The sequence below is a fragment of the Dufourea novaeangliae genome, unplaced genomic scaffold (genome assembly GCF_001272555.1).
Source record: "Dufourea novaeangliae isolate 0120121106 unplaced genomic scaffold, ASM127255v1 scaffold208, whole genome shotgun sequence".
In the NCBI taxonomy this organism is placed as follows: Eukaryota; Metazoa; Arthropoda; class Insecta; order Hymenoptera; family Halictidae; genus Dufourea; species Dufourea novaeangliae.
In genome coordinates this window covers 1,899,471-1,923,895 of record NW_015374114.1, presented here as the reverse complement: position 1 = coordinate 1,923,895, position 24,425 = coordinate 1,899,471, and the positions used below count along the sequence as shown (strand labels likewise).

Genomic DNA, 24,425 nt, shown 5'->3' with positions numbered 1-24,425 from the left:
GAACGCGGATAGCATGATGTTGTAGTCGCAAGGGAGCAATTGAATCGAATAGACGTATTGTACCGCAGCGCATCGTATTATATTTCAAACTTTTATATCATTATAATTTATATGTATATATGTATATTCCAATAAACATACGTCAGGTAATATAAGCTTCATTTCATCGAATTGTCTTAAATATAACTACATAAATATTGTACAATCCTATACTAATTATAGTTGTATGGTTCAACAGGTTACTACAGAAACTAACTACTGCTTACGTCTTTTAAACTTGGGCTGTAGTAGTATCTGCAGAACCTGTCATCGTTGGGGTTACTATATAATTTACTCACGGAAGCACGCACAAGTATCAGTCAGATTTTGAAAGTTGCACGAGCAACGTTAGAACGCAAGAATCACGTTTCAAAACTCTTGCGCATGCTCCGGGGGTTCTATGATCCCACTTCCTCACAGACACGGGGTCCCTGGCGCCTCCACCGGGGGTTTTATGACTCCGTGTCTCACCACACGGGGTCCTGGCGCCACTTGCGGGGCTCTGTGACCCCACGGTCTCACCACACGGGCGCCACCTGCGGGGGTTCTGTGACCCCACGATCTCACCACACGGTCCCTGGCGCCACCGGCGGGGGTTCTGTGACCCCACGTTCTTAGATTCCTTTCCTTATTCTGTAAATCTTTGACAACTATTATTAGGATTCTACATACTATAGTACCACCGACTGTGGTAGTTGCTTGGGCGTTTTGTTGTAAATAGCGCCACGAATGTTTCGAACGACACCAATAGAAATCACCTTATATGAAACTTGACTAACGATGAACTCCGATAAGCAACGTCATTAAAAAAAAAAGAATGATGTAAGGTTTTTTTCAAAGAGCAATATATGTGCACAAAACGTAGTACATAATGGAGTCGGACTATAAGTACTCGGCTTTAATAACTGGATTCGGCCCGTTTACTGGTCACGTTATTAACGCAAGTTGGGAAGCGGTAAAAGAACTAAGTAAATTATCTGTCGATTCGGAAGAACTAAAAGGTGTCAAAGTAATCACCAAAGAGATTCCTGTGTCCTACGATGATGTATCTAGTTATGTACCTAAACTTCTGAAGAAGTACAATCCGATGGTAATATTTTACTTATAGTAAAACTGTCGTGTTATTTGAAACGTAAACAATTCTTTTTTCCAGGTAATTCTGCATGTAGGTGTATCTAGTAAAGCAGAATGTTTAACCATAGAATGTTGTGCTCATAATAATGGTTACATTAAACCAGATATACATAATAAATGTCCAGATGAGTATGCTGTTATACCCCAGATTTTAAATACTACTATCAATGTCAGTGAAGTGTGTGATGTAGTTAATGAAAGTTCAAGGGAAACCGATTGTAATGCTTGCATTTCGTACAATGCAGGCAAGTATCTGTGTGAATATATATTTTATAAATCTTTGCAAATCAGACCTATGAAAACACTGTTTGTACATGTCCCTGATTTTAATAAATATTCAAGCATTCAAACTGCAAAAGGTTTATATTGTATTTTATGTTATATGATTAAAAATATAAGAGATGAATAATTAAAAATTACCAAGGAACAGTGTTTGTAATATTTAAATTACAATAGTTCTTTTAAAAACAGCATGTTAAATGTATTTGCAATAAAAACCAATGACTATCAAAAATGCTGTTATTGCCTTATCTATGATCCTCCATGTTGGAATCTTGTACGTGCAGGTGGTATATTATATCTAAGCTCAAGAAATTCAGGTTTTCTTATCATAGAAGCTACATGGCCCATCTGAATTGTACAGTCAGGATTTAAATTGGGAGGTAATAATGTACATTCTCTTTCCAAGATACATGCCAATCCTTCTAAAAGTTCCACAAATCCCATGGATGCAGCAGCTCTGCGCAATCGATTAACTTCCTGTATCAAAATTAAAGTATCAAAAGTCAATGATATTTGTGTTTTTACGGATTGCAATCTTACCTTATAAAAGTTCTGTGTCTTCTCAGGTAATTTTCTGGCATGTCTTAAAATTTTCTGAATATCAGATTGCAATCCAACTTGGCGAATCCAAGAAGGTGCATTTTGCGTGTAACTTCTTTTTTCAGTTGGTCTGACTGGAAAATTGACAGCAGTACCTTTGACTGCATCAACTGGTCCTAAATTATTAAAACTACCTAACCAGGGAACAACATCTAGACCTGGTTCTAATACTGTTAACATTAAGTTCGATTTTTTCTTTGTGTCCGCCCATGAGTATATAAAACCGTACCACTCATTATTTAATAAACAGAGTGCCACCATATTTTCAACCTGCAATCAATGCATTTATTAGTCTTATATATAGACCATGTGTGTGATAATTAAAATACGAAAATTGAATTTCTCAAAATGCTACCTTCAAAGCCCCATGTAGTAATACGCAAAACGATGGTATTTTTCCTTCGTCTCCGTTCTCGTCCGTATCTGACTCTTCTTCCAAAGATATGCCTTGTATACTTGGACTCTTGTCTGTGGCTAATGGCAAAACTAAGTGCCTAGATATGGCACTGGGACTTCCAACATCTGCTACAGATATAAAACCACAGATTTCTATGGTTTTCGATATTATCAAACCAGATACTAATTCAAAATCTGTCTTCTTAGTATAAGGCTAAAATAAATAAGATACACATATCCATACATATACTGTACCAAGTTTACACTGATATATATTTGTTTCTTCGATATTTTTTTGCTTACCATAGGCGCTGGTGATAAAAAAATGCAGGAACCTAGGTTCCCACATTTTAGATATCCTTGAAAAGAGATATAATTAGTTTCTGCTAATTTCTGGAAACAGGCTGTAACTGAATGCTTCGAAAGTGGCGATTCAGGGACAAGCACTACACTATCACCACCAGCCAATTCCACCAATCGTTGGTAAAGCGGTAAACCTATATGTAAACCACCATCTAGCCATGTGTAAATTCAGAAGCCAATCAGTGTAAGTCACAAAGCAAGTTAGCAGAGATAATGATTTACAAAATGAACTGTAGAAAGCAATATATGCTATTAATAAATACAAAATGATTCATATGTACAGGATACATACATATGAAACTGGTTCTGTATAAAATAAACAATGAAAGTATATTTACACGACATAAATTAATTTTAACGAAACAGTGACACACTGATTGACTGTTCTAAACCCTCACATACCTGAACCCTCATATACACATACCTTGTTGTGGTGCAATGCATACAATACTTAACTTTCCTGGATATGGAAATGGCAATGGAAACGGATTTACATCCCTTGTTATATTTAAGGAATTCAAAGAATCACCTAAAGACATAGGACCTACTCCAGGATTACCATCTGTGATTAAAACTACTTGGCAAGCTGTAGTATTACCCCATTCTGCCATAATAACATTATTAACACCATGGAGAGCAGTTTCTATACAAGTCTTATCGCATTCTTCTATATTTTGTAATTTTGAACGTATACTATCATAATCCCGAGTAAAGGGACAAATAACTTCATACAAAGAAGAAAACACCACCTAGGAAAGATACAAAACGTTACAATGAACTAAAACTAATAGCAAAGTAATAATTATTCTAACATGTATGTACTTACAAGAGATACAAATTCCAACTTTGAATTTACTTGTAAATAATGTAACAATGCACTTATTCCATGTATGGCTAGATGATGCCTTGTTAACTGTTCATTTTGATTATTTTCACATGATCCACTTCCTAATATTGGACGTCTCATTGACAAAGACACATCTAATGCTATCACTGTTGGCATTTTTCAATTCTAAATTTTAAATTCCACTTTACATCAACATCTTTTACAAACTTAGTTTTTTGTACGTTTGTTGACTAAATATATAAGAAATAGTCCATAGAATAACAAAGATGTGAAACTTTTAGGTTAATCACACTGTTTATTTATAGCCTACTTACATATATATATATATAAATAGTTATACATTGACCTCTACATATTGTTTACACATTTAAATCAGTACATACAGTAATATTTTAATTTTCTTTAAATATTACTTAATTCCTCTTAGTTTTCACGTAAAAACACTTTCCACAATCTCAAAAGATTATATATATATGTATGTACAATGTACATAGGTGTACTATGTATATATATATACATATGTATATATATTCATTCATAATAAACATCACCCGAGTAGAGTATTACATTAGGTAAAAGATATACAATAACAACCTTAAATAGTAATCTTAGTTGTGATTAATTTAATGAGGAAATCTTCAGAAACATATGTATTCATATATTTACATAAGTATATAAAAGGAGTGTCCATTTTTCCAATGTTGTGTACATACATAGAAATAATTTTATATATATTTAACAAAACAATTCATTCAGTGCAGCAAATTAAAAATGAATGTTTCCTTATAATAAGAATTATAATTAACAGTAATTACGTATTGTAAGTACATAGTGATTTAATTATATCATAATATATGTAAGTATATGAAAAGACCGTTTTTATGAAAATGGTAGGGAAATCTTGGTTTTGTTATATTTTTCTTTGTTTGTTCTGCATTATCTTAATGATTATCAGAGGACACTATAAGACATTATTTATCAACAATTTGACAAGCCTATCATTAAATAGCTCGTTAATTAAAAATATCAGTTGATCATTTACTTTACAATGGTGAGCAGTCCTGACTGGTCCTGACAATTCTCGTTCGTATGGGTGCGTCATCAACTGATTGCGCACTACAAAGGTCAGAAAAATAAATATTTGACGCAACGTTTTCGATTTGTTAATCACGTGTGCTCACGATCACATAAAAATTTATCCTAAATTGTCAGATTATTTGTAAAGTGTGAATTAGGCTTTATATTTTCAATGAGATTCAAAGTCTGATTTCTAGAATCGTTTAAAGTACCATGCACTTGAATTTGTTTATTTGTTTAATTATTTCTTCGTATTGGGTTCCACCAGTGGAATTGTGGCATTTAAGAAATACACAAATATCCCCAGTTATATTTGGTAATCATTTTTTGTTAACATATGATATTTTACAGCTAATGGTGTTAAAGACTAAAATGATTGTTATATTAAAAAGTTCCAGGCGATGGTGGCAGTCAGGTCGAAGCAAAACTCAATAAGACAACAGTAGTACATTATTTATGTGAAAAGATTTCCACTGAATATTTTAATATTTGGTTGAATCTGGAATTACTTGTGCCAATTATTATAGACTGTTGGGTAAATGTTGTATCTCTTATACTTTCAATAATTTTGCTTTCGTTGACTTATAACAGAATTGTGATTTTAGATTGATAACATGAAATTGATTTATGACAATGTAACAAGAACAACAAGAAATCAAGATGGTGTTGATATACGTATACCAGGCTGGGGTGATCCATTAGTTGTTGAATATTTGGATCCAAGTAAAGCTTCTCCTGGAGTTTACTTCAAAGACATTGGTAACATGTTGCTTACTCAGCTTGGATACATTAGGAATCATTCTATACGAGGTGCACCTTATGATTTTAGGAAAGCACCCAGTATGTATACTTGAAGAAACTTTTGTTAAAATTGTGGTCACAATATACAGTGTTATTTAAGAATCCTTCTTTTTAGATGAAAATGAAGAATTTTTCAATAAATTAAAGGAATTAGTTGAGGAAACATATTATACAAATAAGCAGACTCCCGTAACATTGATAGCACACAGTATGGGTGGACCAATGACACTAATATTCTTACAACGTCAAAATCAGAAATGGAAAGATACATACATCAGTTCCTTGATCACTCTTTCAGCTGTTTGGGGTGGCAGTGTTAAGGCTCTTAAAGTTTTTGCTATTGGTAAAGAATACTCATGCATATACATGTACACTGTTTACATTAAAGTTTCTCTTTAATTACTGGCTATTATAGGGGACGATTTAGGTGCATATCTTCTTCGTCAAAATATTCTCAAAGATGAACAGATAACTAGTCCTAGTTTAGGATGGTTGTTACCATCGAGATTATTTTGGAAAGAAACAGAAATATTGGTGCAATCGGAGCAGAAAAACTATACACTGTCCACTTTACGAGATTATTTAATGTAACGTATGATGCATATAATCTGTAATTCTATTACGATAGCATAAATAACAATAATAACAACTCTGTATATTTTACAGAGACATAAACGTTCCAAATGGATGGGAATTTCGAAAAGATAACGAAAAATATCAATTAAATTTTACTCCTCCAGGAGTTGAAGTACATTGTTTATACGGAAGTGGAATAGATACAGTGGAAAGGTACAAACTTGTATTAAAATGTGCCAATTTGAAATAATCAGTTTTATTGTAATGTACGAATGTAAACTATTTGCAGATTATATTATAAGCCTGGTGTGTCAATAGAAGGTACTCCTCAATTAATTCCTGGAGATGGTGATGGTACTGTGAATATAAGAAGTTTGGAAGCTTGCAAACACTGGCAAGGTAAACAAAAGCACAAAATTTATTCTCAAGCCTTTTCTGGTGTAAATCATATGGACATTCTTAGAAATACTAATGTTTTAACTTACATTGAAACTGTTTTGAAAGTATGAGAGCATTATACGGAGAAATGTGTCTTTAAGTATTACCTATATGTACTTTAATTCTCAAATTGAAATGACTTAATTTTTCCAACTCTATGTATATATGTACAGTGTTTTGTCTTACATAAAATCTAATGTAAACAGCTTACAATATTGCTTCGATGTCACATTTTCAACAAATTTAGAATGAGAAGTTGTAGATAGTGAATTTAATTACTGTTTCTTTTGTATTTATTCCTGTTTATTTTCTTTCGTGAATTCGTATACAAGATCTATTCAGTGTTGTTAAGATGAACTCTGATAAATGATTTAAGAATAAAAGAAAATTACTTTTATTCTTCATGGTAATGCCGGTAATCTACTTAGGTTTCGCCAATGTGTTTCTCTTATATTTCAAAGCTCTTTTTAAATTTTATTCAAACATTGTCTACAAAGAATGTCATTTAACCCTGCGCTGGCGGACGCCAGGTCACTCGTTTAAATCGTATGGCTCAAGGAGTCCTGTAACTTGAGCTTCCCTACTTTTCTGTGCTTAGTGACAAGGCAATTCGCATGCGTCCAAAGAAAACACTTTGTAGGCAGTATTCAGTACATCAGCGACGAGGAAAGACACATTTCAAGCAATTTTAAAGGAATTCAGTTCATGCAATCACGCAGAAAAACCTTTTATCTATTAATTGTACAGAACTGCAAGAATAAATATTCTTCACTTATAATTTATAAATATATTTTTCTTTCCCTTAAATTATTACATATTATTACTATTTTTGAAAAAAGGTAATGAAGAAACAAATGACACACATTTTCATGTAAAAATTTGTTTTGCAACAGATACACGAGAAAGTTTGCTATAGGTCAAAACTGACTTGACGTCCGTCTTCCGAGGGTAAAAGACACGACTCAATTCCTAACAATATGTTTGTAATAATAAGATTTTAATTAAAATTATGTTGTGAAAAATATAATTAAAGACATATAGAGAAATAACTATAATTGAAAAAGTAAGTATTTTTATTAATAATATTTGTCTTGCTGCTGTAGTAGAAATTTAAACGAATGCACTCAAAATTGCATCATAGATTATGAAAACATTCTACAATCTAACCCACAAATACATCTATTGTGTTATAAATTTTTGTTTTATATCTCAAAATATACTTATTTCAAGAGTATTCATTTCCCATAAGTATATTGCACTCTCCAAGTATACATTTTTAGTTCTACTCTTGACGAGAGTACACAAGTTATGTTGTGGTTTGAAATACAGCATACAGACAGCACAGGAATGCTAGATATACTTCTTATTTCAAATTAAGAAACAAGTTCAATGAGTTATGGACAAGCAAACCGTATAATGGTTTTTTATCATGTGTACCTCATAGTACTAGATATTTCCATTAGATCCGAGCGATGGACATTTCTTGTTATCATTTACCTTATTAATGGTAGATGAATACACTAAAATTTTGTTTAAAAAATGCGCATACTCTATTTTTTGAATAAGACAGTTTCATTTAATGTCAATTAAGGCCAGAAGAAGATTTTAAAAAAGCATACAATCCTATAGCCAATATTGTTACCACTGTGATAGTTTTATAATTTCTAATACGATACGGTATTCGTGGCGTGGATTTCACAATTCTAAGTTGACGTTGTTTTTCTCTTTCTTGACGACTCTCTTCCGCTTTTGCCTTCCATTCTTGTTCCTTGCATTTTCTCTTTTTGTCATATTCTATAACATCATTACTTATAGATTCAGGTGGATATTGATGATATAAATTTTTTGCCTCGATTAAGAGCGTTTCAAACGGTAAATCGTCTGGCAACTATAAATATAATTTTTTTTTGTGAACTGTATGCTATAAAATGCAATTGTATTTGTATGACTAAAGCGAATCAATACTCACAGTGCATAATACTTGATGCGTATGTCCCATATCAGGAGTAGTATTAAAAATTTCCGTTGCCCTATGTGCTACGATCACAGTACTTAAATAAAGTGGCATCAATGGAGGACTGCCGAGAAAGTAGTCAAATAGCCTGTGTAATAATTTCCTATTTTCTGCATACTTGTGTGCGTACCATGTTGTATATTCGGCCAATGCAAAGTGCGGAAATAATTCTACACTACAGTATAAAACAGATTTAGTAACTACAAAAGTGTTCTAAGTCAGTAATATTTAAGGAATCTAGCATCACCATTATACTAACTTTTCCAAGTGTTCCAATAAAGTGGGATGTATTCTTTCCAAAAGGGCAAATATATAGAATAATTCTTGATTTACTTTTTCCATTGTTCTTTCCATAAATCTTTCCAGAAATTCTAACGATATACTTTCAAGTATGTTCAATGCCTTTTCTAAACCCATCACTAATAAAACAGTTGCGGCTATGTCGTTATATCCCTGGTAGTAACTAAGTTTGTATTATTATATTTTGTATTATTTATGTACCTGGAGATAATGCTTCTTATACACGTAACCAGACAGCATTAAAAAGTTAAATGCTTTCTGGTACAATGAACGAATAAGTAATACTGACTTTAGTGTAGTATGCTTGTGTAGAACCCAGCACATTAATTGCGTTAATTGTTTGTGAAAGCAGTCTATTTCACGATGCGTGGCATTTTGGGAAATGTGGCTGCCACTACGTGCAACATCCTTTAGTATTTGTTGATACACTTCATTTGGTATATGATCCTGTATTGTTTCTAATCCATTTGCAGGAAAACTATTTTCTTCTGATATTCTCAAAAGCTTTGGCCACAATATCCTTCTTATATCATCTACAGATCATCTTTATGATTTTAAGACATGATTAAAAAATATATGATTATATTCAATAAGGAACCTATTACACATTCGATTAAGCAAACTATAAGATAAACATTGACAATGAAAATTATAGTTTAAATAGAGGTTCCTTGTTGACAATAATATATAATCGTATTAATAAAATACCATTAACTAGACCCTCGCTACTGCAACCCAGTAGTCTCAGTTCCCCTAACGTCAAATTAGGGTTGATGACGCTTCCACGAATAACGCTTATCTTCATTAGTTCTCTATTTGTGAGTGTGTCTGTATCACCAGAATCACCTTTTAATAAACCCCTATCGTCTATGTGACTTAACACTCCGTTTTGTTTACCTGACAAACTAATGTCCGCGATATCAGGTATTCGTGGTATAACGTTATCATACCATGCCCTTGTTGAGTCAGTCATTCTTACAAGAGGCACGTTACTTTTGGAACCCGAGTTTTTATTTTCTTTCTGTACGAAGTTCACTGTTTCGATTACATTTCGTCGTCTAACTTTCAGGTTATGCTTTTCAGTAGGTACTGCCACTTTCGTAGATGTTTCTGGGACACTGGAATCCAAAGATACTTCGTTTTCTTCGTTCTACATGCTTCTTGACATAACGAATTCATACCAACAATTTTTTAACACGTTTCATAGTACGACAAATTTACAAGAGAGAGAATTTCCGAGCGAACGACAAGCTGTCAAGAATGACACACATCGATCACAGTTACTCGCTGTTGAGAGAAGCTGCCGATTACTCGAAATCGAGTAACGTTCTTATGACATGCGTCTCGTCAGTGTCGTTCCGTCATGTTCCAAATGTAGGTATGTATAATTTAAAATTTGAATTTAACACATTTCTAACATACATTCTCAGATGTCGGTAGCTTCTACTTCTGTGTCTCTACATGCTCCACAATATGCACCTGCGAGCAAACTCGGCTTCCGCTAGGGGAAAAAGTGTCGTAGGGGAAGGACCTCCTACTATGCTCCTACTCTTGAATTGGGAATTATTGAAATTTATGCCAAATTAACATTCATTTTAATATTATTTCAATACTTGAATTATATTTACCAAGAATAGTACGTCCTTACTCTTACGCACGGTCGTATACACAGGTTCGGAAACTCCTGTGGTGGGAGTGATCCCTTAAAGAAACAAAGTGTACTTTCAAACTTTGCCACGAAACGAAGGCACTACAGTCTTTCGACAGTCATGGACCTAAGAACGGGACCTTGCGTTCCGTCTTCTAATTCCTATGTTCATGAGTTCAGTCGCGGCATAGCATATACAATAAACTGCGCGGGTTTTATGGTAGGGATGAAGCGAGACCGAAGGACAGAAGTAGCGATGGAGTCATTCCTCTCTTGCACGCACATCGCAGAAGGAGGGATGAAAGCGACTGGAGGGTAGAGATGGTCGTGATTTAACTTCATTCACAACCGTGATTGCGATTTTTCTATCTTGGGTGAATTTGCTCACTGCGATCGTAAGTCCTTGATCTTTAAACAGAAAAACGTATTCAATATGATTTTACGATAATTACATTACTATTCGTGTTTGTAAACATCAGTAGAAAAAACAAGAAATTCTAAAAAAATGATTTGCTGGGTAACATGTAGATTATAATTTGTAATCATTAATTTATTCGTTATTCTTCATTGTTTCTACTTATTCCTTCACTTTATACGATATAACCCTAATTTTTGTTTTGATGTCGTTAATGTGAAATATACAAATTATGTATCGCGTGTAAAGAACTGTTAGGTTTCTCCACCAATAAGAAACGATCACGGGAAATCACGAATCACTGTGAAAAATCATCGTGATTGGGAACGAACGTGATCGAATCACGACTGATTCACAAGTAGCAGTTCACGCCATCTCTACTGGAGGGCGATGAGAAAGAATACTGCACGCGTGTAATGCATCCACCAGCTGTAGGAGAATCCCTCACCAACAGCCCCGTTAAAGAGAGAGAGAGGAAAGTTACTCCAGTTACTGTCCACTCTTTCTAATGCCGACTTCATCCCTACCGTAAGACCGCGCAATCTATTATACATGTCTATGGCTATTATATATATCTACTATGGGTACGAGGTGTACTGGAATTACCTAGAGCCAACTAGAGCTGCTAGAGCATTGTCTAAATAGTTGGGAGTGGAAATCACGATTGCTTACGCTTGATAAACGTGCAAGCGATTCAGATTCTGTAACTAACGTCTGCTACGTGAAATAATTTGTCAGAACAATGTCTGGAATAGTAAAGCCTATCTACAATGTCCTGTTTAAAAGAAGTTCTACTTTTGCCTTAACCATTTTGGTAGGCAGTTTCATATTTGAGCGAGGATTAGATGTGATTTCTAATAATATCTTTGATAGTGTTAACAAAGGCGTATGTATAAACATTATTTATATGTTAAAATTCATATTATAAATCGATACATCTCATTAAGATACCACGCGTTCATGTTTATGCGATTCTTCTGCTACGCACAGTAAATGTTATCAGTAGCTCAAATTCACTAATTACTTTGTTAAATCACTCAATCGCATATCAAAAAAGTTTAATAGTTTTGTACACAGTGAAATATAACATTGTAAGGAAAGTAGAAAGTATTGCATAATAGGGATGCCAGGCATTTTAGGAAGGTATAAGAAATCTATTTAATCTCAGCTTTCTTCTAATTTTTGTTTCAGAGACTATGGAAAGATATTAAAAGCAAATATGAAAACTAGGGAAACAATATAAATCATTAGATATACATTTGTATATAATGTGTATTAAATAGGTATGTTATATATCTGTGGTTACACAAATAAAGAAGTCTGTTGAATGCACGATTGTTTTATTTATTACGGAATTGTTATTAAGTCGACTGTTGTTATAGTTCTTGTAGAGATATAAGGTGATCGTAAATTACCACATTGAATGGTGGCACCAACTGATGCCATGCCAGTTGGGCCTGTATCCTACATTCTATTGTAAGGTTTCACACAATGAAAAAATAATGATTTATGACTAATGGTAATTCATTTACAAGTAGAAAAACTGCAAAAATTAATTACTATTTAGGATATTTGTAGTTAATATTTGGATTTTTTGTTCAAATATATTGTGTAATATATATATCTATATACAGAGAATCCTCGTTTGAGTGTTCGGGGCTCGGTTTCGCCTTTTATGAATATTCGAATCTCGGCAAACAAAGCAGTTGGAATGGGGGGGGGGGGGGGGGCAACAAAGTATGCGCTTGACTAGTCCACAACCCCCGTCCCAGTGGTGGGGATGACGTCTGAACCTGAACACTCAGCACCCGAGGAGCCTTCGAACACTGAACGAGGATTTTTTGTACTTGAAAGATCGTTATCTCCTCACATTTCTGTGAATTTACATGTCGCGAAACCTGAAATATGTTTACCGCTCGAGTCATTTTACAATCATACTATATCTCCGCAAGGACTATATACTTAAAAATGAATATTTTGTAAGTAGTAAAGAGTAAACATTGAGGCATGTACATGAATAATTGAGTAATGTAACCATGTGTTTTTAAAACGGTTCCATAAAACGACCAGAAAATAACATTGTGTTCGTTACAGAATCAACTATCAAAAACAAAAATGGTCTGTCCAACTTGATGTCGTTATCCCATGATGAAAGGGGTACAAACCCAATTTCTATAAGTATAAATTTCAATGAAATGCACAACGCACAGATTCATAATGGCAGGGGGGTTTAATAAAAGAAATTTTCTCTAAGGTACCTGTATCAGCTGCAGCTAATGTTCCGTCTTCATCAACTTTTATTCTAACATTTTGTAATATACTTGTTACTTGTAGAGCAGCACTTCTGGATATGACTTCTGTTAAGTTGGTGGTATCTCTAAATATACTTTCGATACCCAACTGAAAGAAAGTACTATTCGTTTCAAGACGGTAATAATGTGTCGTGGCACTCGTGTATATTCATACCGTAATTTTTTACTAAAATTTAAAGTAACTATACTTACATGTTGTAGCGTAGGTACTAGATCAAGACTGTTTTCGATACTAAATTTCGGAAGATGAATGGTAATGCGTGTTTCCTTTAAACTGGCTATTATCGCGGAAACAGGAACGGTAGCCAAATCTCTGGACAATATTCGCAGGTACGGATCTCTTTCCCTTTTACTTGGTATTATTGTTAGCATAGAAGTTCTGCCATTCTACAAATGGTACGTATACATTACGACGGAGTTATATTTCGATGTCGTGATAATTCCACTGAAAATATTCATCATACCGAGTATGGAATGTCTAAAATTTCCGCCTCTATCGCGGGTATGTACGCGTATCGGTACGTTGACGTGTGTGTCATGAAAGAAGTATTTCTGCATTCACCGTTCAGAACGTAGAAACATTCTAGTCTCGTTTTTGCCTTGTCAAAGGCCTTCAACCAGCTTCCTTTAAAGTATATTACCGAAGTCAACAATAAACGCGTATCGGGTCGGATGTGAGTTACCAAAGGTGAAGAAATTTGGTCGCGCGCTGCTTGGCGAACCCAGTCGTTTATGACGCGTGCGGTATTTTTCGAATCCACGAAGTTCACGCTTTTTATAATTGCTTTGTAATACAATCGTAAAACTTGTTCATAACGATCTAATATATTCAAATTCTTATCTGTCCAGAGGCAGATCGATAGATCAATTTCCGTACCGTTATCGTTTCTCTGAAAATAAGTAAGATTACCCTCCTTTGTATCTATGGATCTATGTATGAATCTAAAATTCACAATCAGATTTCCGGATCTTTTTTGGCGTACCTTCAAAGATGTCAAAGCACGTTGCGTTACTTCCCTTACACGGGATTCATGATCAGGCAATCTCAAAACCGACATAAGTTCGGTTTTAGTATCCCCGTTCGCTGCTTCGGCTAGTAACGTCAAAGCCGCTTTAACACTTGCGGGCGACGATATTAAATTTCCATTGTGATCGTTGTTTAAGGTCTGCAAGGAAATCGTATACAATACTAATTTATTCGGTACACCATTTCCCTTATATTCACAGACAGTTTCTCTAAAGAAAACTATAAAGACTCGTCCGTCTTTTTACCTGTGAAAAGTGTGTACTGAAGAGATTATCCCGATCATCGGCATTCAAACCAACTTGCAAACCGGAGTCTAGAAATATGTTTACATTACTATCTGGTGTTGATTTTTTAATTTTATTTATTGCGAAGAATCACAACTTACTTTTCCTTTTCATATTGTTCCGAAAGAAATAGAAACCAAGCGATACCTGTGATTGCGTCTAATCGTTAAAAAGGAGAAAGGGTATTCGAAGAATTAACGCCTTTAAGTTAATTAATATGTTCTGTATACAAAAGCACATGAACGTGTATGTGTACATACTTATATGTACAGAGATATGTAAATCGATTCTACCTATATGTTGATAGATAGCGGATATGAGGAGACGACGAATGCTCTGAGAAGTACATACATACATACATATATGTATGTAGGGATTACAGGAATTTAATCGTTTTTGGGACTATACGTTGATATTACTTTCTTACAATTAGTTGAACCATTTACCAACTCCTTCTATCATATTAAAGTTGTTAACGTTCAGATTGATAATCCAAGCGAAAGTCAGAGAAAGAATAAAAATGATTGCGTAAAATTCAAGTCTAGCTAAAGATAGCAAAATAGTATCATTCAGTGAAAAATAGAAGCGTAAATAGTTGAAGACGATAAGTAAAGAATAATTAAGTGAGAGCGAGCGTTTTATTATTTAACCCCTTCACTAGCAAACATGTGATGAGTTTATCGATACATTGATATGTCGAGAGAAAAAGATTAACCTGCGTTTGGTATTCCCGTTTCAGATTTCGACCCTAAGTCTGGTCCTTCGTTAATCTGATTTTCGGACGTGTCGATGGGATTCGTTATTTTACCCATGTATAGAATCGTTCCTGTTAATTCGTCTTCGATGTAAAATAAGAACGGATGAGTCGCGTAGAATGTTTTATCCTGTATTTTATTTCCGAGATGCACCTCTGGAAAGAATCACGATGAAAATTATGAGATTAGCGTAGACAGCACAGAAAGAGGGTAAACTGAAAAACTTACCGGTGGCCGCATATGCCATAGTTCCATTTTCGTTTACCTCTATTCCAACTTTTTGTAAGATGTCCGATACCTTTAAACGCCTCGAAGTACGTTTGGTGAAGGCTATACGCGTCAGAGTGGCCGTATCGTCGAAAATATCACGAATACCAAGCTGATCAAGTAAACGAACGAACGAAGACCGCAGGAATTAGCGATTGTGTGTTTTATCGGGACGGATTGTATAAAAGTGTAAATTAGCATACCTCGCGAAGCACGGATTCCATGTGGCTGGAATACTCGAATTTAAATTTCGGAATGCTAACGTCCACCTCCAGTTCCTCCAACTGCCATCCGTGTCGCATCAACACGGACGGATTAATTTCGTTGGCGAGTTGTTCGATTCCGGTTCGAGTTCGCGGCAATATAAAGTACATGGCGAACTTGTCTCCCTAAAATATGATGAAATAGAACAAAATAAGCTAGAACACGCTTCCAAACGGACCGCGCACATTTGTTATTATCGTTTCCCTTACGTCGTAAGGTATCCGTAGAATTTTTGCATCCAGTTCGGTAGATTCGGAAAAGTAGAAGCGGTCAGTGGTTTGCATAAACGGAACTTGAACTGTCCGATTCAAATTTGTGTAAAAGGACCCTGTTTGGGTATTTTTCGGTGAAAAGTATTTTCGGCGCCATGATCCTTTGAAGAATACCGCATTCGTGATTATCATCAAGGAATCCTTAACACCGCTTTCTGAAAGAAAAAAGAAAAGAATAATTAAAGGAATGTATAGCGATTCAAATATCTTATTCGTCGACGCGATGCGATCAGTTCACAGTCTGTCTTACTTACCGTTCTCTATCATTTTATCGATATTGCCATCGGTGATGTTACTGACCCAGCCATTAATGTTTTCGATGAGCGGACGCGTCTCGGATAAATTCGTCGTGATCACGTCGGTAGCATAAAACTGTTTCACGATCGCCTGATATAGTTGTCTAACTAATATGTTCGAGTCGATGTAAATTCGAGTTCCAATATTCAAAGTGTATGCTGGTGAACGGGTCTGTAAAACGATTATTAGGAAGATTCATTTCCAAGGAGGAAAAGAGCTAATGTTCGCGAGCATTTCTTACCTGAAGCGATCGTAAAATAGTGGTGAATCTGTCTCTTGTAGCTGGCCGAGTAACTGGTAACTGCATCGTGCTGGCAAGCTCGTACTCGGATTCACCTTGCGCTCCTTCGTATAACAGCACCAAAGCGATTTTCAAAGATATCGGAGATAAAACGAGATTCCCGGGATGTTTTTTGCTCATAGTCTACGATGAGGCGAAAAGAAAGTCACAGGAATACGTGGTACAAAGAGAATGTTATTCAAAAGTTTTGGATCGTTACTCTAAACAACATCCAGTCAAAAGTGCTGAAAGACTCTCCTCGATAGGGCACAAAATCCTCATTATCCTCGTTGCGGTTCACGATCTCAGGCACTATGTCTTTAGTCGTGTTTGAATTGTTTAAGACCTTAGTCATCTCGGAGCTGCATCGTTCAGTCGTGAGCGTCAGGATGTACACGATCGCTACGTACACATAGCCTGAAATGAATAAGCGTATTCTGTTGGATCGTTTTCATCGACAAGTAAGTTTTGAACGAGCACAGCCCGCGCGCGGGCAATTATCAATTGTACCGTCGTTGCTACCAGGACCGTTGCAACTATAGATATTTAAAGGCGAAGTTAATGGCAATCGAAACGCAAAGTGATGCTTATAGTTTGTATGCCAGTGGAAAAGATTTCTTACCCAGTACATCGAGGTACTTCATTGTTGCACTGATTCGTTGTTCAAGCGGTCGCGTAAATGCACGTTTTACGAGTACTTGATCTTGAAACGATACAACCGATTCGACAAAGCGCCGTGACAAAATTGTAAAGTCGTCTCTGACCTCACCAAAGTAAGAACCGGTCGGTTGGCTTGTCTGTCTGTCTATCTGTCCGTCCTTCCTTCCGTTTGTTCTTTTATTCATTTTTCACTTCGTGCAAAGGTCACGCATCACGCATCTATCCGAAGAGGAGCGGGACAGGGCAGGAGGGTGGACTAAGTATGTGCGGCAAAATGGATCGAGGAGGAAGGCACCATCAACCGTGATTCACGGTCAAAAAGAAACACCGCTACCGATTCTGTCTTATCTTTGTGGCGATACCAGTAAGAACATATTTGAATGCCGACGCCACAGCCGACTCCAATACTAGCAGTGCTGAACAACGTGGCAACACCGTTCATGGAGGATTCGGGAGTCCTATTTTCAATAGCAGAGTTTTGTGCTCAGTATTATAATTAACGTTATTTTTTATATAAAACCATACTAATACACAGTATTTTTTATTAATTATGCATATGCAATACATAAATATCATAACCTTATCCATCCGAGTTACCGTTCTGGAACCTCTAAAACCGTTCGAAATCTAACGATTTCTCAGAGGAACATAAATCGTATATAACTGTTCAAGCAGGTATATACATACTTTTCACATAAAGCATTTCGCCGATTTATGGATTACGTTATACCTGTAACATTACTTGGAACTTTCGGTTCAATCTAAGGGGCGTTCTCCTGCAGCAAAAGAATCTGTCATCCTAACGAAAGTTTCGTCTCCTTATCGTGTTTCTAAACTCTGCGGTTATCGTTCTACGTTCACACGGTGAACAGTACAAAAATATACCGATATATTATGTACACGCACCTGTCAAAATGCGTCAAAGCTTATCTTCGCAACTGGAGTGCGCCAGCAAAAATTACTCGTGTTTAATTTGTTCGCGCAGTTTCGCAAGTTCATCTTCGCTGCTGCTGCTGGAGTAGTTTATTCGATTTCTCCTTTTATTCCGCTTTCTTCTTTTTATCGCGTTGTCTTCTAATTCTTCGCCCCGAGCGCGTTTCCTTTTTTTCTTTATTAATTCTCGCTCTGCCATTTCCAGTTCAGACAAATCCTCACTTCGGGTCAATGACTCGTTAGTTCCCGATTCTTCATCTCCTTCCTCGTCTTCCGCCACACAAAACGAATCCTACAAATGCATCAAACCAGAAACTTATCTAAGAGTTACGAGCTTACAAGCTTATACATACTGGTCTTCTGCAATCGGTTTACTTACATTGATATAGGTTTCGTTAACTTGCGTTACCGGTTGAGAGTATATTTCTATACTGGTATTGCGGTCGCGTGGCCTCTTTAAATGAAATCCATCGTGTCTTTTGACTGGACTTCTAATCGTTTGTAAATAGTGTGCATGCATATCGGAGGTATCATGCACGTTCTGCGTGTAGCTTACAAAATCTACGAGGTCTTCATCAGTTCCGGAACTTTCATCTGTAGCAGTGGTCTCGCTGATCGATGAAACTTTCGCTTCGTCATCTATAAATTTATTTCTTACCTTCTTTGACCTGCGAGCACGATTACTATTCTTAATACAAGGTACCTTTAAACAATCAATTCCTTTTCCAACATTTTCTTCTGACTCGTTCAAAAAGTAACTGGTTTTGGAACCCACAATTCTGTCCTCATTGCAAAACGAACGATTTCCAACACTAGCTGTATCTCCGGTTAATCTATTAAGATGTTCGCGCTTCGAGTTCAAACATTTCTTTATGCTTGCCACTTTTTTCACGATACTGATAGAAGAGGTATTCCTTTTCGACAAATTGAACGATTTTTTAACCGAAATCCAATCTTCGTTATCCGAAATACATGTCTCAACGTTACATTCGACTTCTTTCAATCCGTTTTTCTTTTCTTCTGGTGTGTTCAACGTGATGCGATCTTGCCTGGAATCGACACAAACTCCAAAATCGTCATCCCATTCGTATTCTTCGACTTTAAACTCCTCAACGATCGTGTTTTTCGCGTCATCGCAAAGTTTTCCCGCGGCAGTCGACACGCGTGTTTCCATCGAACATTCTATTTTCCGATCAAACTTTGTCTTATTATCGATTATGTCTGCGAAGCTTTCATCTTGAAACATGTCATCCTCGGATTCTACAATCACTCGTTGGGTGTTTGGATATGAATTAATTCGCGCTATTTCTTCTACTGCTTGCGTTACACTAAGCATTGTTCGGCCTTTCGTCCCTTTGCACACGTTCGAACTAACATCGCCCTCATTTCTTTGCTCGTAGTTCTTAACAGTACGTTCGCTTCGAATATCTAGAATAATGCTACTATCGATTTTTACCGCCTCGTGTAAGTCTGTACTGTGTAATTCGATATCTTCCACTTTCAAATTCCGACCAGACTTTTGAACGTCTTCACTATTGCGGGCATCGATATATTTCCCAAGTGTGCCTGCGACACCTTTTACGGTTTCAACATTACATTCAAATTCATCAGATGTCTCGTTTAATATATCTTCGAATCTACCGGAATCAAAATCCTGCGAAACGTCTGTATCATTGATAATTACCTTTGGTATATCGCTACCTACGGCGTATTGTTCGGACGGACTCGAAAACACGCAAACGGAACGTACATTATCGTTTTTGTTTTCTTCTTTTTCTACCTTTGTATTCAATACGTCGCTTTCGTCTGATTTGCTGCTGTCGTCGAGCAAATCTTCGAACTTCGATTCTCCCGTGGCATACACGTTGTGCGCCATCTCATTGGTACTGTTCACATGTTCAGATCCATTATTATCATTACACGAATCGTTTCCATCACTGATGTTATTCTCAACAATATAGTTTCTTTTACAATTTCTTCGAATATCATTCAATGTGACCAAACCGTCTAAAATTTCTAAGTGTGGTATCGAAAAATTAAAAAACCCTTTTATCGTAGAGAATTCAGGTAGATAACATTTGTTTATGTTTTCATTTTCCTCGGTACACGTTTCCCTCTGCGAATTTCTCAACGCGCACATCGTAAGAAAGTCGAGCGCATCACTATCGGAAGATAGAACCTTTACATCAAACGACTTTATCGTTTGACGAACGTCACTATTTTCAATCTGCTTCACATTTGGTGTTTCACGTTTTCTGCTTTTCAAAAATGTCGTCATTAAGAATTTAGTCCCATCCTTCTGTGATTCCCCATGAGACTCTAAAACACCCACACAGTTTTACATTCACATTAACTCCCGTATATGTAAGAATACAGAGTAAATAATACCAATCGAACGTATTTTATTACCTGTATTCGTAGATTTTTTTAGAGTATTTTTACGTTTACACATTTTCGTAGGTGACTTTTTATTTTTGTCTGTTCCTTTTGTAGTTTTACTCCTTGGTTGCACATTGATATGCATTTTCAAACATTCCGGGGTAATAGTATCAGGGATCATACGCGGATTATTTTGATAAAGAGAAGAAGAAATGTTACTCATATTTAATACCTTATTATTTAGAAAATCTCTTTTAGCTATCGTTGATTTCAATGTCTGCAATTTTCATCAATTACTATCATTGAGACTGTTTCATGAAGTGTGTTGTACAAATTTTATACATTTTCAAACATTTATTATGGAACTACCTCGTGTTCTCTTGCATCCGCAACAAGAATAGTTATGTGTCCGTCGCGTTTTCGACCCGTCCTTCCCATTCTTTGTACGAGTCGCGTAGGCGACTGTTGGGATATGTCGAAACATATTATTAGATCAACTTCTCCAACGTCTAGTCCTTCTTCTCCTACATTAAAAAGCATGTAAGACAATATTGTTATTATTCTTAATGTATTGCTATCGCTATTTCAATTAGTTCGAATAATTACTAGGATATTACGGTTCATACCTATACTTGTAGATATAAGAACGTTAACGCGATTATTTCGAAAATCATCTAAAGCTTTTATTTGCTGCCTTTGTTTTTGTCCAGCTTGGCCGACGAACATTTGAGGTCTAATTAATGGCCGGCATTGTAGCAATAAGACATAAATCTCACTCACAATATCTCTATACTACATAATACGTATATTAATAATGGCAATTACAATTTCAAAAAAACCTCTTCAAGCCTCTAAAGGTTTTTAAATTACAAACCTCAACAAAAACAATTGCTCTGGTATCGCTCCGTTCATCTCGATCTTTCTTAAAATGATGCTCAAGCAGTTGTTTCAGCTTTTGAAATTTCGTATGGCCGAACACAAGATTTTCCGGAATCTGAAAACAATTTTCGTATTACACGCAATAGTATTTTGAATACTCCATACTTTAGATATATTAACATCTACAAACATCCATAATAAGTTCATTGTTTAAGTTTTTTACATCCGGGAACGGACCAAGGTATGCTTGAATATCTTCAAGTAATTCCTGCAGTTGTGTCTCCTCATTCATCCAAAATTTATCAGAATGATCTGTTGATAAAAAATTTATAGAAAACACTAGACGCTGAAGTTACAAAACTTTATTGTGTCTTAAAATGTGCACATCCGCTTACTTTGATAGAATTTATGAAACGCTCGAATCCCGTCGCGGACCATCAATTCGTAAGCATGATACATTGTCATTAATATGTTCAGTGCTTTCATAATTTTTCCGTAATTTCCTGATTTATTCGGCTTTCGTTGAAACTCTTTCAGTAAATAGAATACCTATTAAACAAAAAAAAGAGTATTCTAATGTTAGAGGATATAATTATAAATAATGAAAATCTGTGCATAACATCGTCATTTACCCTTCCTTTAGAGATATTGGCTGTTTGTCCATTAAGAACATTGTATTGAAGTAAAACTTTAACATGACGATCCATAATGAAAATATACTTTTCTTTGTATTCGGTTAATTTCTTGTTAAGAGGTACCAAGATTATATCGATTTTTCTTTGGTTAATATATGGTATAATATCGGAGGAAGTTTCATCTTTCAATTCTACATGAGCTACACAAAGATTTTGTAACACCTGTAAGTGACATTATTTATTTGCTCTTACAAATTATACATAAAATATAGAGAATATTAGAAATTCTTAGAGATGTTCTCGTAAATCAATCATACCTCATGAACACTGTCAATGTTATTTCCTGGTGTGGCTGAAAGAGCTAGTACTCTGAAATTTTGGTTCTTCTCTCTTAATATTCGAATGCACTATAGGTATAATGAAAGGAAATTATTTCATACCATCAATGCATTATCAAATAATAGAATATTTGCTAATAAATTATCTATAAAATAATATTAATCTTTTATTTACTAAGACGTACCTCGCAATATGAATGATTTCCCAAAGCTTTATGAGCTTCGTCAATAACTACACATTTTACTAAATCACTAGGTACAATGTTCTTTTCTAAGTCATTGCGAAAAATTTGAGGAGTACCAAATATTACTCTTTTCTTTATCCAAGCTAATTCACGTTGTTTCTGATTCACTGCTCCTATAACACATAGTTTCTGTAATAAAGGTAAGCAAAGAAGATGTACAAATTAAACATACTGCTCTTGTACCTGTAAGTTCAATTGTCTCTGTACTAGGTATGCCCATTACATCGTAGCAAGCATAAATTTGTTGAGCAACTAAAGGTTTGGTAGGTGCCAAAAATACAACTTTTCCACATGGATACCATCTCCAAAAATTATACATAATAACTGCAGCAATAAATGTTTTTCCCAATCCTATTAGAGATCAACAAGAAAAGCTAGTTACAGATTTTAACAATTACTTCAGCACTTTTGCATTCTTACCAGTTGGTAAACAAACTAATGTATTGCTGTATAAACAGGCTTGGACTATATTGAACTGATAATCTCTGACAGGATAATTTTCTGGGTATATCCATGTTTTCCCAGCCGACAAGTCGAAGCCTCTTGTTCCTGGATCAGATGAAATCTGAAGATTCTGTGATTCTTCCATTTCAAGAGTTTTTCCGACATGTGATTACAGTTATTGAAAAAGCTCATAAATAAGGAATTTAAGTGTTAAATTCACTCTAAAGAGTATATACTTTGACCGAGAAATTAACAGACACCTGCCGGTTTATTCTTATTGTTTATACTTTTTAATCATAATATTAATAACGCTTTCTCACATGTTTTGAAATTTCACTTGTATAAGAATCACGCTGTATTAATTTTCTATAAAATAATTCTATTTACATAATATATAACGCGTACAAGAATATTATTTACTCAAATTTGAATTGAATTACTCTGTTAACGCTGTATCTCACTTGGTCTCGTGTGTCCCGTTCACTCTCTTTGTCACGAATAGTCACGAACGAATTTGACTAGAGAGCTTCTTCTGAGCTCCCAAATATGTATAACATACTACCACCGACTAGGTATAGGATAGACCTATCATCTTATGGGATTTCGTGTCTCATATTCTGAAATACCGATAGTGTAAAAAGTCAGGGATTTTCTGCTGCCCTGAATTTGTGAACTACGTTAATCTAAGAAGGGACCATGGTCGTGAACGGATTCTCTTCCGTCCGCTCGCTATAAAGTAGACGTATTAGAAAGGAGTCTTGGATTCGGATCCCGACGGACCTATATTAGTTTTTCTTCGCGTACAAAAAAGTTATTGCGTTTAATATTGTTTTTATGGGTATATATATGTATTATTATGTACATTTGAGTAAATTATTTTATTATTCCATTGTTATTACAACATTTTAACAGTGACAACGAACGCATGCATATTTTCAAATATCGGATTAATAGTATATTTTTATTCTATATTATTACATATAAGTGAGTAATACGTATCAAAAACGTAATCGAAACACAGATTTTTTATTACAGCACAAACATCGCATAAAAGATATTTCGTTATATTGACATTTGTAATAATTACGGATGTTGCAAGGACCTAGTCGGTGATACTACATATACAGATCAGTGGACGAATTTGTAACACTGCAGAACTGAAGTAAATTTTATGTTTGTTTCCCTTCTATGACGTAGCAACTAAATGCTTTTAAAATTCAAATG

The 24,425-nt window shown here is 35.3% G+C and overlaps 7 protein-coding genes across 7 annotated transcripts; 3 read left to right on the top strand and 4 right to left on the bottom strand.

The window, feature by feature from the left end:
- Positions 1–910: 910 nt before the first annotated feature.
- LOC107190993 (pyroglutamyl-peptidase 1) lies at positions 911–1,567 on the top strand (the record flags this gene model as incomplete). The annotated part of the gene is made up of 2 exons (XM_015579913.1): positions 911–1,129; positions 1,193–1,567. Coding segments are annotated over exons 1-2 (594 nt in total), but the record flags the coding sequence as incomplete, so codon positions are not given.
- Positions 1,568–1,703: 136 nt separating this feature from the next.
- LOC107190981 (von Willebrand factor A domain-containing protein 9) lies at positions 1,704–3,817 on the bottom strand. Its single transcript, XM_015579902.1, has 6 exons — positions 3,641–3,817; positions 3,239–3,563; positions 2,755–2,966; positions 2,411–2,665; positions 1,996–2,325; positions 1,704–1,932 (listed from the first exon to the last, which is right to left on the bottom strand). The coding sequence occupies exons 1-6, from the start codon at positions 3,815–3,817 to the stop codon at positions 1,705–1,707; spliced, it is 1,527 nt and encodes a 508-aa protein (XP_015435388.1). The 3' UTR covers position 1,704.
- Positions 3,818–4,892: 1,075 nt separating this feature from the next.
- LOC107190945 (group XV phospholipase A2-like) lies at positions 4,893–6,624 on the top strand. The gene is made up of 7 exons (XM_015579858.1): positions 4,893–5,054; positions 5,131–5,273; positions 5,344–5,578; positions 5,655–5,882; positions 5,955–6,126; positions 6,206–6,328; positions 6,405–6,624. Exons 1-7 carry the CDS (start codon positions 4,952–4,954, stop codon positions 6,622–6,624), a joined length of 1,224 nt encoding a protein of 407 aa, XP_015435344.1. The 5' UTR covers positions 4,893–4,951.
- Positions 6,625–8,135: 1,511 nt separating this feature from the next.
- Positions 8,136–10,162, bottom strand: LOC107190944 (TBC1 domain family member 20). Its single transcript, XM_015579857.1, has 5 exons — positions 9,576–10,162; positions 9,157–9,400; positions 8,827–9,030; positions 8,523–8,742; positions 8,136–8,441 (listed from the first exon to the last, which is right to left on the bottom strand). The coding sequence occupies exons 1-5, from the start codon at positions 9,838–9,840 to the stop codon at positions 8,136–8,138; spliced, it is 1,239 nt and encodes a 412-aa protein (XP_015435343.1). The 5' UTR covers positions 9,841–10,162.
- Positions 10,163–11,571: 1,409 nt separating this feature from the next.
- On the top strand, positions 11,572–12,262 carry LOC107190989 (cytochrome b-c1 complex subunit 9). The gene is made up of 2 exons (XM_015579909.1): positions 11,572–11,816; positions 12,122–12,262. The coding sequence occupies exons 1-2, from the start codon at positions 11,673–11,675 to the stop codon at positions 12,158–12,160; spliced, it is 183 nt and encodes a 60-aa protein (XP_015435395.1). The 5' UTR covers positions 11,572–11,672; the 3' UTR covers positions 12,161–12,262.
- A 712-nt stretch (positions 12,263–12,974) lies between these two features.
- On the bottom strand, positions 12,975–17,393 carry LOC107190901. The gene is made up of 14 exons (XM_015579786.1): positions 17,311–17,393; positions 16,909–17,105; positions 16,650–16,832; positions 16,366–16,579; positions 16,049–16,266; positions 15,779–15,964; positions 15,537–15,687; positions 15,269–15,463; positions 14,515–14,582; positions 14,226–14,408; positions 13,707–14,132; positions 13,435–13,629; positions 13,189–13,330; positions 12,975–13,102 (listed from the first exon to the last, which is right to left on the bottom strand). Exons 1-14 carry the CDS (start codon positions 17,330–17,332, stop codon positions 12,975–12,977), a joined length of 2,508 nt encoding a protein of 835 aa, XP_015435272.1. The 5' UTR covers positions 17,333–17,393.
- A 715-nt stretch (positions 17,394–18,108) lies between these two features.
- LOC107190899 (Fanconi anemia group M protein) lies at positions 18,109–23,383 on the bottom strand. Its single transcript, XM_015579785.1, has 13 exons — positions 23,178–23,383; positions 22,941–23,108; positions 22,698–22,870; positions 22,492–22,581; positions 22,172–22,396; positions 21,935–22,088; positions 21,730–21,851; positions 21,535–21,654; positions 21,287–21,452; positions 21,030–21,184; positions 20,691–20,937; positions 18,661–20,600; positions 18,109–18,573 (listed from the first exon to the last, which is right to left on the bottom strand). The coding sequence occupies exons 1-13, from the start codon at positions 23,344–23,346 to the stop codon at positions 18,307–18,309; spliced, it is 3,996 nt and encodes a 1,331-aa protein (XP_015435271.1). The 5' UTR covers positions 23,347–23,383; the 3' UTR covers positions 18,109–18,306.
- Positions 23,384–24,425: the final 1,042 nt, after the last annotated feature.

What these genes read in the sequence shown, in the direction of transcription:
- LOC107190899 (XM_015579785.1), bottom strand. Translation starts at nt 23,346, where the DNA reads ATGGAAGAATCACAGAATCTTCAGATTTCATCTGATCCAGGAACAAGA. An exon ending in GAGCAATTGTTTTTGTTGAG is followed by an intron (nt 21,453 to 21,534) that starts GTTTGTAATTTA and finishes CGTATTATGTAG; the next exon opens with TATAGAGATATTGTGAGTGA. An exon ending in CGGATGCAAGAGAACACGAG is followed by an intron (nt 20,938 to 21,029) that starts GTAGTTCCATAA and finishes TGAAAATTGCAG; the next exon opens with ACATTGAAATCAACGATAGC.
- LOC107190989 (XM_015579909.1), top strand. Translation starts at nt 11,673, where the DNA reads ATGTCTGGAATAGTAAAGCCTATCTACAATGTCCTGTTTAAAAGAAGT. An exon ending in TTGATAGTGTTAACAAAGGC is followed by an intron (nt 11,817 to 12,121) that starts GTATGTATAAAC and finishes TTTTTGTTTCAG; the next exon opens with AGACTATGGAAAGATATTAA.
- LOC107190901 (XM_015579786.1), bottom strand. Translation starts at nt 17,332, where the DNA reads ATGAAGTACCTCGATGTACTGG. An exon ending in TTGACTGGATGTTGTTTAGA is followed by an intron (nt 16,833 to 16,908) that starts GTAACGATCCAA and finishes GCCTCATCGTAG; the next exon opens with ACTATGAGCAAAAAACATCC. An exon ending in TAGTACCTACGCTACAACAT is followed by an intron (nt 13,331 to 13,434) that starts GTAAGTATAGTT and finishes ACTTTCTTTCAG; the next exon opens with TTGGGTATCGAAAGTATATT.
- LOC107190981 (XM_015579902.1), bottom strand. Translation starts at nt 3,817, where the DNA reads ATGCCAACAGTGATAGCATTAGATGTGTCTTTGTCAATGAGACGTCCA. An exon ending in AGTTGGAATTTGTATCTCTT is followed by an intron (nt 3,564 to 3,640) that starts GTAAGTACATAC and finishes TATCTTTCCTAG; the next exon opens with GTGGTGTTTTCTTCTTTGTA. An exon ending in ATGCATTGCACCACAACAAG is followed by an intron (nt 2,967 to 3,238) that starts GTATGTGTATAT and finishes ACACATGGCTAG; the next exon opens with ATGGTGGTTTACATATAGGT.
- LOC107190945 (XM_015579858.1), top strand. Translation starts at nt 4,952, where the DNA reads ATGCACTTGAATTTGTTTATTTGTTTAATTATTTCTTCGTATTGGGTT. An exon ending in CAATTATTATAGACTGTTGG is followed by an intron (nt 5,274 to 5,343) that starts GTAAATGTTGTA and finishes TTGTGATTTTAG; the next exon opens with ATTGATAACATGAAATTGAT. An exon ending in TGATTTTAGGAAAGCACCCA is followed by an intron (nt 5,579 to 5,654) that starts GTATGTATACTT and finishes CCTTCTTTTTAG; the next exon opens with ATGAAAATGAAGAATTTTTC.
- LOC107190944 (XM_015579857.1), bottom strand. Translation starts at nt 9,840, where the DNA reads ATGACTGACTCAACAAGGGCATGGTATGATAACGTTATACCACGAATA. An exon ending in TAGCGAGGGTCTAGTTAATG is followed by an intron (nt 9,401 to 9,575) that starts GTATTTTATTAA and finishes GATGATCTGTAG; the next exon opens with ATGATATAAGAAGGATATTG. An exon ending in CACAAGCATACTACACTAAA is followed by an intron (nt 9,031 to 9,156) that starts GTCAGTATTACT and finishes ATACAAACTTAG; the next exon opens with TTACTACCAGGGATATAACG.